This window comes from Macaca mulatta, chromosome 7 (assembly GCF_049350105.2).
Source record: "Macaca mulatta isolate MMU2019108-1 chromosome 7, T2T-MMU8v2.0, whole genome shotgun sequence".
NCBI lineage: Eukaryota > Metazoa > Chordata > Mammalia > Primates > Cercopithecidae > Macaca > Macaca mulatta.
The window spans coordinates 15,560,674-15,577,935 of record NC_133412.1 but is presented as its reverse complement, the minus strand read 5'-3'; the positions used below and the strand labels follow the sequence as shown (position 1 = coordinate 15,577,935).

The 17,262-nt window shown below is 39.9% G+C and overlaps 1 protein-coding gene across 2 annotated transcripts in view; it reads right to left on the bottom strand.

Annotated features, from left to right (window-relative positions):
* SPRED1 (sprouty related EVH1 domain containing 1) overlaps nt 1–14,528 on the bottom strand; it is a 100,342-nt gene extending 85,814 nt beyond the window's left edge. The window contains exon 1 of one of the 2 annotated variants that reach the window (NM_001204360.1): nt 14,196–14,528. In NM_001204360.1, coding sequence (NP_001191289.1) covers nt 14,196–14,227 — 32 coding nt within the window. In that variant the 5' untranslated portion in view covers nt 14,228–14,528. Of the gene's footprint in view, nt 1–12,501; nt 12,623–14,195 lie in introns of those variants that run through there. The other variant, XM_077937621.1, reaches the window with a different exon arrangement.
* Between the last annotated feature and the right edge of the window lie 2,734 nt (nt 14,529–17,262).

The window sequence follows — 17,262 nt, the reverse complement described above, 5'->3', positions numbered from 1 at the left end:
TATTAAGTATATCAGGTGATATACTTAATCAGGTAAATAATATGCGTATGTACACAAGCAAAAATGTGTATGGAACTAGATGCAATTGAAAGCTATGCTGGGTTTTTAGTTGATTTCTTTTGATGTAATTATTGCTCATTGTCTTCCTAAAGGGTTTTAGCTTACTTTCATTCTTTTCCTTATACCACCTGACTAAATCTGAGATAGGGTAAATGCAAAAATTGGATGATCTGATATTAGCCAGTAATTGTAAGTCAAATTATCCTTCTTATATGCTATATGCTAGGGCCTAGTACACAAAACACAGTTCAAACTCAAAAGCAGTAGAGTCTATACAACATCCGATAATTTTTTTTTTTCTTTTTGGCTCACTTAGAAGCTAAGTTTGCTTGCTCTTCAAGTATCGAGACCAGGAAACACTGCTAAGGAAAACTAAGGTGGCTAGAAGCTAGTCTGTCTCATTCATCTCTCGCCACTTTCTTCTCTTTAAAAATGATAGTACAAAGTTGAAGAATATTCTGATTTATTTTACTTTAGTTTAGTTAGTTAGTTAGTTAGTTAGTTAGTTAGTTATTTTGGAGACAGAGTCTCACTCTGTTGCCCAGACTGGAGTGCAGTGGCACGATCTTGGCTTACTGCAACCTCAGCTTCCCGGGTTCAGGCGTTTCTCATGCCTCAGCCTCCTGAGCAGCTGGGACTACAGGCATGCGCCACCACGCCTGGCTAATTTTTTGTATTTTCAGTAGAGAAAGGGTTTTGCCATGTTGCCCAGGCTGGTCTCCATCTCCTGAGCACAGGCAACCTGCCCACCTCAGCCTCCTAAAGTGCTAGGATTACAGGCATCAGCCACGGTGCCTGGCCCTAATTTGATACATCATTTGGGGCTGTTAGATGTTCTTAACTGTCACTAAGTTAATTAAGTTTCATTTTTGGATCCAATAACCTTCAGCAAAAGAAAAAGTAGGTGCATTCTTCATCATATTTTTAGGTTCCTGATTTATGCTCATTTAAGATTTTGATTCACACATAACTCATTCCTAAACCAAGTTTGTGATTATGTGTCCAAGGCAATTATTTTTGAATTAACAAATTACACAGTTTTTTCAGAATACTAGGACTAAACAACAGGCTAAAGCAAAATGTAAATGTATTTTTGCTTTAGTTGTTAATGACCATAAAACTTAACTAAACATGAGCTTACAGACCATCAGCTGTCCAAATTAAAGTTAACAGACTAAATCAAGAACAATGAATTTCTAGGTGGCAGAACTAGTGCATCCATCTAGTAGGAATCTTAGTTTAATTACAGTTGCAAAAAAATTAAATTCTAAACCTTTAATAATTTAATAATTTCCCTAAGCTGAAAAATCTTCCTCTCCCATTCTCTCCCACAAAAATAGATTTCTGCTTGCCATACAACAATATTTGAAAAAGTTCCTGGACTGAACTGTAAGAAAGATTTTTTTTTCCATTAAAAATGATGGCAAGACACTAAATCTAGTTAGACTTCCAAACTGTGCTCAGGTATTAAAATTATTTTAATAAGTTCTAGAAATATACTCCTTTTATAACTAAATAGTTGTATTAAAAATTAAACAAAAAACTAGCTAGAGCTAGTTGTTTCTCTTATTAACCTACTCAAGACTGGTTACATCTTCCTCTTCAGTCTTTGCCCAGAACATGGAAGAAAATTTTCACAATATAAATTATTTTTCTGATTTTGGAATGTTTAGATTTTAAGTTTTTCTGAAAAGTTGCTTTCTAACATTTAAAATGAAACACAATTTTTCTAAGCAGGTTAATAATCCTTTTTAAAAAGCAACCCCACCTTCAGGCTAAATGAAAATGAACACTGATTATTTTATAAACAGAGTACTTTCCTTCTCAAGAACTAAAAGTTCTGTTTAATATTCTTTTATCTCTAATCAAAGATGTTCTTGTAGGGAGAGAGGTTACATTCAGAGGTTGTATCCCTCTGAAGCAGGGGCATATTATCCTGGCTTTATAGATGAAAAAGCAAGCACAAAGACAGGTTATGTTATTTGCCAATGTCTTAATGCTACAGTCAGCAGTAACCCCAGGATTATGTTAGTTGTGAACAACAGGTTAACTGTAAAATTTAAATTACTAAATTTTTATTTGAAAGGACTTCTCTAACCACATTAAGAATGGAGTACCCAAAGGCTACAAAATCCCCTAAATGACAATATAATTTATGTGGATAAAACCCTGCTGATACAGTCAACATCTTGGTTTGCCTCTCATAAAAACGTAAAGTTCTTAACAAGACCTTAATTTGAATAGTTTATTTACATGTCTCTCTTCCCCTCTGCTTCCTAATTCTCAGAATCACTCGTTCCTGATAGGACCATTATTACATGACATCCTATCATTGCTAATACTCTCAAATCTTCCCAGCTAAACCCTTCCCTTTCCTTATCCTCTTCCCCAATACGCTTTTCTTCAACCTCCAACTCCAAAATCCTTACCCCTGTCTCTTTTGATTGCAGAGGGAGGTGGCAACAGTGATACTAGCACTCTAAGTCACTCAGCCCACACTCATTAAATACACTGGCACTGGCTTAGGATTTCTCTCCACCTCAACTCCTGATACCACCCTAAGCTATCCAAACATCCATACTGTTTACTTCTTAAAAAAAAAAAAAAAAAGAAATTTAGCAGATCCTGGCCTCTCCAACAACCTTCATCCCTGTTTCTACTTTAATCTTCCCTTACATGTCATCACTCTGGAGCCATTGTTCTATGATCAAAATCTGTGTCTTTCCATTTTCCCCATTTACACTCTACATGCTCTTTAACTTTACCAAAACTTTCAGTTCTTCAAAACAGCTGTCAATTCTATGTGTCAATCTACCAATTCAAGCTAATTTTTTCTTTAAAATCTAGTCTGTCAATAAAGTATATGACATACAGTGTGGTATAAATACTGTGCAATTTGAATCTCAGTTCTACCACTTTACTCTCTTGTGTGGCCATGGCAAATTACTAAACCTTTCATGAGTCTCAGATATCTTCATCTGTAGACTATGGATACTCAGCTCATATGATCTCTACAAGGATTAAACCTAACAGTGTCTGACTACCAGTTAAACAATTTGATAGGCTGTGCTAGGCCTTGCTCCATCAATTACACCATTCCTGAAGTCTTTCTTTCTCTTCCTCTCCACTACTGACATCAGTCAACAAATAACTTCAACTACTAACTTTGCCCTAAATGACTGCATCCACTCTGTGACTTCTCTGCTCCAGCTCTTACTTTCTCTTTAATCTACAGCAAGCTCATCCAACCCACGGCCCATGGGCCGCATGCAGGACGGCTATGAATGCAGCCCAACCCAAATCTGTACACTTTCTTATAACATTGAGTTTTTCTAGCTCATCCGCTACCTTTAGTGTTAGTGAATTTCATGGGTGGCCCAAGACAATTCTTCTTCCAAAGCAGACCAGGGAAGCCAAAAGATTGGACACCCTTAACCTATAGCAAAACCTGATTTCTGTCCCCATCATTACTCCCACAAAGGTCAGTGACATCCTAACAATTAAATCCTTGTCTTAGAAATCACCAATATAATTTTTCTGCGATATCTAACACTTTCTTACTACTCCTTTTTCCCTTGGCTTCTAAAATACTTTCCTCTCAGAGCTCTCCTACCACTTAAGCCACTTCCATCTTTTGGTGTCTCTTCTTTCTTCTGCTCTCCCTTAAAAACACTGCTGTTTCTCATCTGTCATCTTTCCATTATTACTTAATATTCTCCGTGGGAAATTTTCCACTGGCCTCAACTACTACGTATGCTGAAGATGTCACTATAACTCCACGCTCTTAACCTTTTTGAGAACTCAACCTATAGTTAAAGCGCCTTGTTGGACACTTTCTATCTTGACATCCAGTAAGCGCCCAGACTAAAAAAGATGAAAATTATGGGGTTATTTTCCCATTTAAAAAACCGGGTCCACCTCTATTCCCACTTTCATTTAAAAGCATTATAGCAGCCTAAATTTAAAATGTTCAAGTCATCCCACAACCTTCCTACTCCTTCCTTCACATTCAGTCAAATAATCGTTGGCCATTTTAATTTTTTCTCATATGAATCCCCAATAGTTCCAAATGCTCTTCTCCCAGCTCTGTTTTGTTGCCTTAGTACATCTTCCTCATCAACTGAAGTTCATTTTCTTCCGCCTCCAATCAACTGTCCTAACAAGCCCTGCTTTACACAAATTGGATTATCATTCCCTCACTTAAAATACTGATTCCCCACTGCCTACATGATGAAAACTTCACCTGGTGCCTCTCATTAAGTATGCTTACTGACTGAAGACAGTTGTGGTGAAGAGGGAGGGTAGCTCAAAGAACAAATTTTCTTTGAACTCTTGAGTGTTTCATCTATAAAATTAATGGGAACGCTGTTCAAAATTCATCTTATTACTAATCAGTCAGATAAATATTCCTCAACTTTTCAAGAAAAACTGATTTCCAGGGGCTTCTGCCATGCTCATCTTGTGTCTCATATTTTAGGCCTAGCAACCACCCCTTGCCCCACAGTTGGTGATACACAGGTAAGCACAAATCTATACTACTCACAATCTGGTCCCTTAACACTTTCCTTATCCCCTCACAACTCCTCCAAACAACTGTATCCAAAACGGTGTTGCCTTTTCTCCAACTTTGCCTTCTTTCTATGCTTGTCTTCTGCCCCCTCTCTTCCTGGTTGGAATACCCTTCCCCCTTTCCATGCTCTCATTCTTGGCTGACTCCTAAAATGCCACTTCTTTTCTGAAGCCTTCCTTTACACACAGTCACCATCCTGCCATCCACTCCCAGGTAGAATCATTTTCTCCTTGAGCCTTGAAGAACTTTATAACCAGAACACCCATCACATTTCAGAAGTATCTATTTCCCTTGTTAGACTGTGATAGCAATTTTAAAGTTTTACTTATCTTTGTATCTCCAAAGTTAAGGCAAAAGTCAAGTGCCTAGTAAGCACTCATTCAAATGCCACTGAACTGAATTTCTTTGGGAAAAAGTTACTAATGGTCCCTGTTCAAATCTATCCTGAAAGTGTAAAAAGTCAATATATATAATCCAGCAACTAAAATTCTGAAGTATTTAATAATGCTTTTACATATTAAGGGGGGAAACCCCAGAACTCCCCAATTCCAATCTCACAGTATAAAAATAACACAATAAAACAGTTAAAAAAAAAAAGTTTAATGACTGTGCTGAGGTTAATAAAACACTCTGAAGTGGTAAAAGTTACAGTAACTTTGAAAAAGTGGCATCAGAAAAGACACAACTCACTAAATTTTATCTAAATTTTTGGTAATCCTGCTACAGGATGCTAATACACAGAAGTCATTTAAAAACACTGTGTATTTGTAAATGTAATTCCTAACCATGTGAACAGCTCAAGTAAAATGTGTTTAATCACATGCAATGGTATCACTAAATACTACCAGGAAAAAGAATTACATTCCACATTCCAGGTTCATAATGGCCTTTATCCAAATTATGACTCCTGTTATATAGATAAAATTTAGACATAAAATTATTAAACTGATATTAGACTAAAATTTAATTCCAATTACTCTTTAATTTACTAAAGGTTATTATTTGCTCTCCAAACACAGAAAGAAATGCCTTGCAAGGTAACTCAGAAATTTCAGACACAAGGCAATTTTCACCAGTCAATCCTACATCTCAGTAACAGAAATGATATATTAATTCAGAAATACAAAAAAAAAAAATCAGTTATGATTCTAGAACTCTTGGACTAAAACCCTAAAGTCGAGTAAATCCCACACCCTTGTTTTAAATAAGAAAAATTAAAAACCTAAAATTCTAGAGAGCAGAAAAATAATTTGTCTCTATATTTATGAACATTGACTTTATTATGGGCAGAGATTAAATGACATTTCTGGCATTTATTAAGATCATATCATTTCTCTCCATTAATCTTCTAATGTGATAAAATGCACTGCTTTCCTCATGTTGATCCATTCTTACATCCTCAAGATAAACCCCATTTGACTGTGAGGCTTTGTTTTGTTTTAATTCACTGAGTGAGGTTTGAGTTGCTATTTCTTAAAAATCTGCAGCCACTATTTTGCAGTATTTCCTCTCCTCTATTCTATTCTTTTGGAACTGTTAGCTGTATGTTGAAGTTATTCATCTTATCCTCATGTTTCTTACTCTTCCTATTTTATATTTCTATCTTTGGGTTCAGGCTTCTGGGCTTCTGTCCATTGCAGAAGATTTTAACCTTTTCGGTCATGGATGTTTTTGGCAGTCTGGTAAAGCTTATGACCCCTTTCTCAGAACAATATTAGGGGCCTAAAACAACATATATAGTATTACAAAAGAAATTAATTATATTGACATAGGGACCAAAATATTTTTCATTTTGATACAGTAATAATGTGGTTCCTTATTAACACTTTAAAATATATGCTCTAGCAATAGGTTTAATAACTATAATAATTTCAAATTAGTGATGACTATAAATGGTATTTCAAGATAGCTGTAACAGCTAACAGCAATTGTGCTATAAAAAAAAAAATCTGGGCCGGGCGCGGTGGCTCAAGCCTGTAATCCCAGCACTTTGGGAGGCTGAGACGGGCGGATCGCGAGGTCAGGAGATCGAGACCATCTTGGCTAACACGGTGAAACCCCGTCTCTACTAAAAAATACACAAAACTAGCCGGGCGAGGTGGCAGGCGCCTGTAGTCCCAGCTACTTGGGAGGCTGAGGCAGGAGAATGGCCTAAACCCGGGAGACGGAGCGTGCAGTGAGCTGAGATCCGGCCACTGCACTCCAGCCTGGGCGACAGAGCGAGACTCTGTCTCAAAAAAAAAAAAAAAAAAAAAAAAATCTGTAGTTTCTATTGGTGTTATGGGTTGAACTGTGTCTCCTCCAAAATACATGTTGAAGTCCTAGCCCCATGACCTTCTTAGTTAAGATGAGGTCATACTACAGTAGGGTGGGCTCCTAATCCAATAACTGGTGTCATTCAAATGAAGATAGACACACACAGGGAGAACACCGCTATGTGATGATGAAGACATGGAGTTATGCAGCTTCAGGCTCAGGAATGTGAAAGATTCCCAACCACCACCAGAAGCAAGGAGGACAAAAGAAACAATTCCCCTACTGGTTTTAGAGGGAACATGGCCCTGCCAACTCCATGATTTTGGACCTTTAGTATTTGTGAGAGGATAAATTTGTTGTTTTTTAAGCCACCCAATTTGTAGTACTTTGTTACAGCGGCCATGAAAACTAAAACTAATACATTTGCTGTCACAAGTATCTCTAATACTGTCATGGCTTGTTAACATTTCCTTTAATTTATGAATGTTAACATATTTCAGTTAGAGATTAGTAAGAATAATGTCACATTTTCCTTCAAGCCCACAAAGACTATGAATTTTAAGAACGCTTTGTCTATAGCAACATTAACGCCTTAGCGTAAAATTCATTATTAATGAACTGTTTTTCATTCTGAGTACCGCAAAAAAACAATCTCACAGATATGTAATAATTTTGGTTCTGGATTCTGAGATGCAGCTATGACACAATACTTATCATAAATCTAAACATTAAAGAATAACAAAATTCATTACCTGAGTTAACTTCTTAAACTAATATACTGTTATCCCTTAGTGTTAGATTATTGATTTGTATAAAGGACCTAGTAAAAAGGTTTACTTTTGTAAGTAAAGCATAAAGACTGGTATCTTGTTAGCATATTCCTTGTAGAACTAATCAAGTTGGTGTTTAAGCCCAATAGCCTTTTGTTTACTTATTCATCCACAGATGGAGGCCATACATTTTTCTCTTTTTTAAAATGAGGGCTGTGCATGGTGGCTCATGCCAGTAATCTCAGCCCTTTGAGAGGCCAAGGCAAGAGGATCACTTGAGCCAAGGAATTTGAGACCAGCCTGGGCAGAACCCCATCACCACAAAAAATTTTAACAATTAGCCAGGTGTAGTGGGGCACCTGTCGTCCTAGCTACTCAAGAGGTGTGGGTGGGAGATCACTTGAGCCCAGCAGTTCAAGCTGCAGGGAGCTATGATCATACCACTATACTGCGCTCCAGCCTGGACAACACTGCAAGACCCCGCCTCTTTAAAAAATTGATAAATAAAAAACAAAATCGAGTAATACAAAATTTTGTGTCATCAAAGATACATGGCTATTAAGCCCAACATAAGTCTTGAAAGATTATTAATATACCAATTGTTTCCAAATTTTGCATCTTAACTGTTCAAAATGCATGCTTTTACCTCATCATCCTACCACTTCTACTCTTAAGTATTTCGTTTAAGTATGTCAAAAATAACAATATAATAAAATTAAAGTCTAAATCATACACCATCAACAAAGGAAGAGCCCATATGATGCTTAGTCCAAATTCTTTAATTTACAAATCAGCAAACTGAGGTCTACAGAGTACATGATTAGAGAATAAATTAAAAATAGCTACAAAAGAAATGCATCTACCAATTTCAAGTCCAGTATTCTTTAGACTATACCATACTGCATAGAAGATGGTAAGAGTTAAATAAACGATGTACAAATGGCTTTTACATGAGCACTTAAATTCTATTTATAATATTTAAAGACATTCCAGTTACCCCAAAACAGCCTAATACGTTTTTAAATCAATTTTATTTTACCATAAAGCACATTTAAAAAATAAGACTTCATTTTCCACCTTCAAAATTGGCAAAGAAAAATCAGACAACTGTGCAGACATTTCAAAGTGTAAGCACTCTCATATACTAAATACTTATTTTCTAGTGGGCAATTTAGCAGAAAGAATAAAATTAAATATTTGTCTCTCTTTTAACTCCATTCTTAGACTATCTCAAGGGAAAAGTAAGAGATATGGATGAAGACAGAACTCAGGATGGTATGCAATATTGTTCAAAAATAACTAAGATACCCAACAACAGCGGACTGATTAAAACTAACGTATATCATACACTGAACATAATGTAGCCACTAAAAATTATATTCCAGAATATTTAACCACTTAAGAAAATATCACATTAAGCTACAATTGTACCCACTGTGCAATTCCATTCCACTGCGAATGAACACATATATATAGCTACATAAACTACATAATGCTTTGATAAAGCAAGTGCTTGGCACACAGTAAAAATCTAATAAATGAGTATGTTTCATCACCAACATAAGAAAGGTTTCCATGTATACCAAAATGTTAACATCTGTTATTTAATAGTAGAATTGCAAATAAATTATTATTCACTTTAGAAATCATTTTGTACATTATCTGAAATAAACTACTACTCTTACATGGGGTGAAGCATTTTTTAAATTGGCATTTTTAATGTTGTTCCAGTTCCTACTGAAAGATGGAGAAGAAAAGCAGGCTTGTCTTTACCAATCATTTCCCCAGACTGGGTAAGACTAGTCAAGTTCAAGTTATACAACAGAAAAGGCTAAATTGTTACACTTTCCCCTTAGGCACTTCTCAGTCACCAACAGCTGCAGTATAAAACCAGGGAATCTGCTGCTGTTTACCCTTTCCTGATCAATTTCACTTCTTTATCCCTAGTCAGTTCCTCACCCTTGGCACTAATGTGGAACCATGGAAAGAGAGAGCAATTTAAAGAACTTAAAACTGATAAATAGCTGGAGATACATATTCCTAAATGTTGGGCTTCCTATGCCAAAAAAGACAGAGACACAAACGTCTACCTTCTTGTAGATATAACACGGGTCTTCAGATACACCACATAACTCAGAGGCCCAGCACATCCAAACATCCCAACAGCATTTAGGACAGTTTTAAGCCTGATCTAAGTTATTTCTCAAACTTGCAGAAACAAAACATGTCAAAAATCAGGCCAATTTTGGTCTTTTCTTAAAAAAAATACGGTAAGCCTTCTTAAACAGGTAATAATTTCTTTTTCCCATACTCTTTTTCAGCCTATTTTTCTAACACAGCTAATGATCTCAAATGTACAAATTCAGAGAAAACAAAAAAAGTGAGGTAATATGGCTCCATTAATTCAACCACATTTGTAGAGCATTTGCCATCAAGCACTGTGCTAGGCATACAAACAAAAGTGGGGGATTACAGAATAGCGGTCATAGAAATAAGTAAATAATCACAATATTAAATGAATTTAAAACTAATATACATATGTACAAAGTACAGAGGCAACATAGAGGGAGAGAGTGTTGAAAGAGGGTAAGAGAGAAGGTCTTCTGGGGAAAAATGACGAATTTACGAAAGTTTGTAAGGAGAGGAATTCTAGGTATGGTATCATAATATGTTTAAAATATATAATTCAGGATCATAAACTTTTAAGTGAGAAAGCAGAGGGAAATTAAGTTGAAGCAAGTATGCAGTCATTTAACTGATTTTTACATTGGTCAACTGAATAAGCAAATTTTTATATTATGTATACATCACATCTATATAAACAAACATTAGATGTATATACACAGCTTTCCAATGCTTCCATTTATTTCTAAAACGTTTTCCAATTTTATATATATATGTGTGTGTATGTGTGTACACACATATGCACATGTAAAATGTATGGGGTGAACATATGTTTATTTACACTTACCATCAAAAATAACTCACCACTGGGTATATTTTTTAATGAGGCACTAAATGATATAACCACAAAAATTTGCTATTTATGGAAAAATGGTTCAAACTCAGATTACAACATAGCACGTTTATCATACATGTTCTAATTCTAATTAACCTAATTCCAAAATCTAATATAATCCCAACTTGCTATTAGAAAACCGAATACTGACATAGCAAGTGTTTCTGGCTAATGTGAGCCTAATAAGCAAAATGCTTATTATTTCAGCTACTTCACTTCTCCAAATGTTTTGGCCAAATTGACAAAAGGACATGTAGTGCTACATACACTCAATACCAAAGGACAAAAACTAAGTATTATATAATATGCCTTTAAATGTTTAAAACTCTATTTAGAAGGCTAATAATGTAAAATATGGTACAGTTGTATCTATCGGAAACATTTGACTGGAGTATTAAACAATCTCTGGGCAAATTACCTACAAAACAAACATTTATGTGGCTATTTCCTCTACTATTTATAACACAAACTGTTTCGCTCTAGAGTACATTTATTTGCCATTTTTGAAAAGTAAGATATTTAAACATAAATGTGAAACCATCTAAGAAATGCTTTACTCTATTCTAATTTATTTCTTCCTTATTTGGTCTGGTATTAAAGCAAATCCTTACACATAACAGATCCCCCACTAATTCTTGATTAAATATATTCTCACAGTCAGCCTAGGAGTTATCCACTTCTCTATACAGAACTTTAATTTCAAATAATAGAGCATGTACTAGAGGATTTCAGAATGAGGCCTTACTGGATTTTACCACAATGGCTATTTAGAAAGGGTTAATGGTTTCCCAAGAAACTGGTTAGTTTCACTTTTCTTGAAGGTTGAAATCAGGTGAAAAAGAAACAAAAGAATGCTAAGAACAGTCCCTACTGTAATTAAATCCCTATGAGCAATAGCTTTAAAAAAGAGAAAAGGGGAAAATAATGTAAGGCCCAAATAAAATCCATGTTACAGGGCAGTTTTAAACTGTGCTAAGGCCTTAATGGCTTCTGCCATGATACATATCTTTCTTCATAATATATGACTATAAATAATAAATTTCCATTTCAAAACATTAGTTCACCTATTAAAGATGAGATATAAATTACCATATTATAAGCTATATTCCAAATAAGTTCACTCTGTGGTTTATCTAATGCACAAGCAAACAAAATTGCTGGCTCTAGTAAAACTGATTATCAGAAGAACACATTATTTTCTAATATAATAGAGTTTTTTAAAGTAAAACCCCCAAGATTTTGTTCCCATGAAGAGTTAACCAAAATATTATGCTAAATATTATTATCGCCCTACCCAAACTTAAAAGTATTACAAAGCTCCTAGGGAATAATTTATTAATAAAGCAGGATAAATCTGTGAAAAAACGATTTTAAAAGTCTGGGTGAGTGAGGTAATTTCCAAGGTGTCCCATTCTAAGTACATTTGGATTTAAAAAAATATATTTAAAGCAACTCTCCCACTGAAGATTACCATTCGGTGTTTCAAATACCGACATCTTGGGGATTAAATCACTGGGAGTATTTTCTCAGTTTATTTTAACAGCAGTAGAATGCACTATCACTACACACACACAAAAAAATATGTGTTCTCACGTTATTTATGGCAAGTATTTAAAAAACGGCCATTTAGAAAAAATATATTTTACATGTGTGAATTCACATTCCATCATCTGCTTTTTTTATTAGCTGCAACAAGAAGGAAACAAGGAGCTATTAACTGCTTTAAGAAAAAAATTCAACTGGTAAGAAGTCTTTTCCCATCTCTAAAAGAAAACTTAACATTTTTGATCCAAACTATTTGTTTGAAAGATACCAATAAAAGTTACCGTCATTCCGTTCAGCGTTCTTAGCAGCTTTTCTCCTAAATAACCATTATCTGAAATAGACTTCTTGATCTCCCTCAAAGTAGATCTAATCTGCAGAAGGCAGGGAGACACTGTACTGCACTGTGAATGGACAGCCAGGTATTTTATGAATGGAGGCGATCACGTGATCCCAGCACCTCCCCGAACTGATATTTCCCACATAACTGTGTCAACATTCTCAGAACAGGGGTAGTTGTTTGTGTGTGTGTGTGTGTTTTTAAATTTAACCTAAAATTTCACGTTCTTCTTACCTTCTGAACTCTAAAATCTACACACAGACAAACAAGTCGCGAATTTTTTTTCCTGGGAAATCCTTTCAAGATGTCCAAGGTGATGGATGTTTAATTATTTTTTTTATGAATGAAGAGTGTGCTATGCAAATGAGGGCGATTCACAAAAAGAGAGAGAACATGGCTGCCACTTCTGCTTCTACACTGCACTGACACTGCAGCAGTGTACCTCCTTCTACGACCCGCTCAGCAGAAGCGTGTGTTTTGGGGTGGGGAGGGAGTAAGGGGGGAGGAAATGTTGCTTGGCCTTTCTCTAGCTATTTTACGTTAAACAGGACTCGGCACTAGACTTTATAAAGTTCTTTCGAAAACGTCTGACTTTAGTAATGCACTGTATTTAAAGGCATGCATCCAAAGGACTAAGTCCTAACTCACTTAACTCTTTCCAACCCTCCAAAGATAAACAAAAGTTGAACCTAATTACAAGAAAACGGATGCTAACATTCCGCTTGGAATTAAATCCCTTCTCAATAGAAAAGTGTTGCCAACCATTATTTCTCCATGCAGCTGTTAACGTTAAAGCAAAACATTTAAAAGACGAAGTATTTCGTTTGGAAAGCAAGGAGAAAGCCCAAATAAGCAAAAACTTAAACCAGAATGCTCTAAAAGTTGATGAAATCACCAACATATTCAGCAATGTAAATTCGGTTAAATCAACGTAAATCATGTGTTTTCACATAGCTGAAAGGTAAAAATTAGCGTTCAAAATTCTCCTCCGTTCCTAATGAAGACACGTTCAATGTTCACAAAGGTAAACTCTAGCTCAACATCTCCCACACTCCAGGTGTCCTTAATCCTATTAAATTCTAAAAATGTTTCCCTAACCCTATTTTTTACAAGAATCTTATAGGTCATAAGTTTAAAAGGGGGAGGGGGGAGAGAGTGAAGGCTTAATCGGTATTTAAGAGTCACTGACTCATCGAATTAAGATTCAAGAGCAGTTTGCTGCAGGAGGTGCTCCCACACATTAGTTTCCAAGTGAAACAGCTATAAAGGAAGCAGGATAGATATTGACGGTAGGGTGACTGATATGTGAGTGAAAATGGACGGGACAGGGCTCTAACAGGCAAAGGGGTAGTTTCTGCTCCACTTCCATCCACCCACATTATTCCATCTCATGGACGTACAATTGCCATCCTCTCCCAACACTTAATAGCCTTCCCCAAAATAAAGCAACTAAATGTGGGAGGGTGGGGAGGGGTGCTGCCACTAAAAATGGCCAAAGAAATCAGCTATCTCCAGAAGATGCACCGAACTCCCCAGGGTCGCAAGCTTTCCGGCACCCAAGTCTCGGATGGGCCCGGGGGAGAGCCGAGGGCGGATTGGGGGAGGGGGATTAGCAATCGAGATCAATGAGGCGCTTACTCGTTGTCAGAAGTCGCCGTCTCCTCGCTCATCTTTCCCTCACCGTGATCCGATCTGGAGATGGAGGAGCAACAGCAGGCGGGGGAGCAGCAGCAGCACCGAGGGGCAGGAGGCAGCGGCGGCCGGGGGGGCGCGGGGGCAGCGGCACAGGGGCCTCACCATGGTGGATGCCTCACCCAGAACGGTGCCCCCCCAGCCGGGAACCCCGGCCACCCCCACAGGGGGGTGGCGGCAGCAACCTCCGCCGTGGCGACCCCAGCCTCTTCCCCCCGCCTCAGTGCCCAGCCAAGGGATCCGAGGAGGCCCGGTGGAAAGGGAAAAACAGAGGGGCTGCAAAGGCTGACTGGAGAGCAGCTCCTCCAGCCACTGGGGTGGAGCGCAGCGGGGTCCGGCCAGGAAGGAGCCGGCGGGCGGAGAACTCGGGAGCAGAGGCGGCGCTTCCCTCAGGGATGCGGCGAGGAGGAAGCAGAGCTCCGCTCGGTGGGGGCCGGCGGGGGGGTGCCGAGCCCAGGCTCCGGGCAGCGGCGGCGCGGTCCTGCCGGAGCCCACCCCACCATCTCCCGCCTCGCCGCTGGCTGCCCCTCAACCCTCGGCGGCGCCTGGGTCGGTCCTCAGGCGCGGGCAGAGCCGGGCTAGGGGCCCCGCGGCGGCAGATTCCTCCAGACACGCTCCAGCCGGGACTCCTCCTCAGGGGGAAGGAGGGGGCGGCGGGGAGCGTGTGAGGCGAGGGGCAGGCGAGCCGATCGCTCCCACCCGGCCGGAGAAGAGCGGGCGGGCCCGGGTCCGGGGGGCAGGATCCCGAGAAGCGGCGGGAGAGGACAAGAGCGGCCGCAGGTTCCCCACCAGCCGGTGCCCACCAACAGCTCAGCGGGCCAGCTCCTCACGCCCGAGAGAGGGGAGCCGCGAGGGGGGCGGCGGAAGCGCTCACGCCGCCCGCTCCTTCCGCCGCCGCCGCCGCCGCTGCCCGAACCAGGGGCGCCCGCGAGAGAAGGAGGCGAAGTAGTCCCTCGCGACTTCTCCCGGCCGCTCGCTTCCCCCGGAGGCCAGAGCGGGCGCGGGGTGGGGCTGCCTAGCGGGGTGTCCGGGCTGTGAGGGTGTGTGGGTAGGACTAAAAGCCGCGGCCTCCGGGCGAATCACTGCAACTCGAAGTCGTTTGCAGCATAGCAAGTTTCAGGAAAGTAGTTCCCTCCTCCCTTCATTTCCCAAATCGTTGTCGAGCCACTTAGCGGGGAAAGGGGGAGGGAGGCGGAGGGATACCGCCCTGCACCGTGCTCGGTGTGCGTGCGCGCGCTCCAAACTCTTGGCACGCCGCGAAAGGGGGCGGGGGTGGAAGCTGCGAAGGGAGCTGCTAGGGAGGTTGCATTGTTGTGGCGCTTTACTCCCCGTTACTCTGCTTGGAATATCCGGGTTGCTTGAACGAAGAGGCTAGAAGGACAGTGTGGCTCAGAGGGGAAATCTGGAGGCTACTCTCTTCTGCCGTGTGTTTGTGTATGTTTTCCTCGCAGAGCAAAGAATGGAACTGGCATGAGTTCATCTTTAGTTAGTGGGGGTTAGAAGCAGGGACTGTGCAAAGAGAGCTCCTCCTGCTGTCCCCCTAGTTGCATTGCTGCAGTCCCCTAGCTGCATGCACGACGTGTGTGTGTGAGTGTGAGAGAGAGAGAGAATATGAGAATGTATGTGTGTTTTAACACCTCGCCTCTCTGCCTGGATTCTTACTGCGCAAGGGGTATGCTGTCAGGGCATTCATCTCCGAAAGCCGGAGTGATTGTTAATGGAGAACGACTTCCATTGAAGCCCAGGGTAGGCGTGTTACATGAATCTGGCGCAGCCAGAACGGAGGAAATAACTCCCGCTGCGAGTGAGGTTGCATAACTATAGCGCAGGAGATGCTTCTGTGGCACGAACTGCTCCGAACGGAGGCGGACCGATTGGATAGACAGCTGTCACGAATGCATTGTTAGAGGACAATGTATGCATTCATCTCAAAAGATATTTGCACAGAAACCTACTGGGGTTGCGGGCTGGAGCCTAAGGTCAGCCCAGCCACAGGAGTCAGAGCTTCTGGCTCTGCAAATTCTATTATCTCTTCTCTACTTAGAAAGCCAGCCTATGCATGAACCACCCTAGGGGACTGAATCCCAAGCGCTCCCAAGTTCCTGACGCATCTTCCCAGATATAAGTCTCTTCTCGCCCTGCGTGCAGTGTTTTCCTCTTCCTTCTCGGGTTTGTGCGACCTAAGAATGAAGGTTGCCGCTTGGTGCCACATTGAAGAGAACAATTCCCGAGGGAAAAAAGAAGTTGGGAGAACCTCGCAACAAGGCAGCACTCCTACCATCCCTCTCCAGGAATCGCAGGATTGTTGTTCTGCGAATGAGCGTGCACAGTAGTGCCCTGTTAACAGTTTTTTGCACGTAGCAGGTGTTTAATAAATGTTTGACGAATGAACAGAGGTGCTAAACCAGTCAACGTGCCCAAAAAAAAACATCCCATTGATTTCTGAGGTCTCTTTATGTAACTTGCTTCCTGCCTCAGCAGCGGCATTGTCCTTACTCTAAGAAAGAAAGGGGCAATGTTGGTGATGGTCTGTGCTGGACATGACCTCTAAACCTGCCTTTTTGAACTTATTCTTGCGAAGAACCTATACGTGGGAGTGTTGATACTGGCCTCTTCCCCTTGCAGGACTACGGTTAACCAGTTAGGCTGCTCAAGTTTCAATCAAGTCCCATCAGTTATAATCTGTGTTCTTATCCAAGTTACTGAAACCCTGGGCCTGGATAAAATGGGGATAATAGTACTTAACTCATAGAGCTGTTGTGCTGATGAACGAGATAATAATATACATAGTTACTTAGAACAGATTTAAGAATTCATAGTAAGAATAGGTCCTAGTTCTTACTACTATTTTGTCAGAGATAGTAATAAACTCCATGGCAAAATAGTGACAGGGGCTCTGTGCTCTGAGGATTAAATGTAAAGCATTCAGTATTCTTGTTCATTCATTCAACAAATAATTACCAGTTGCTAGACACATGGCCTGGTCCTTAGTAAGCCATCAATAAATGAAACT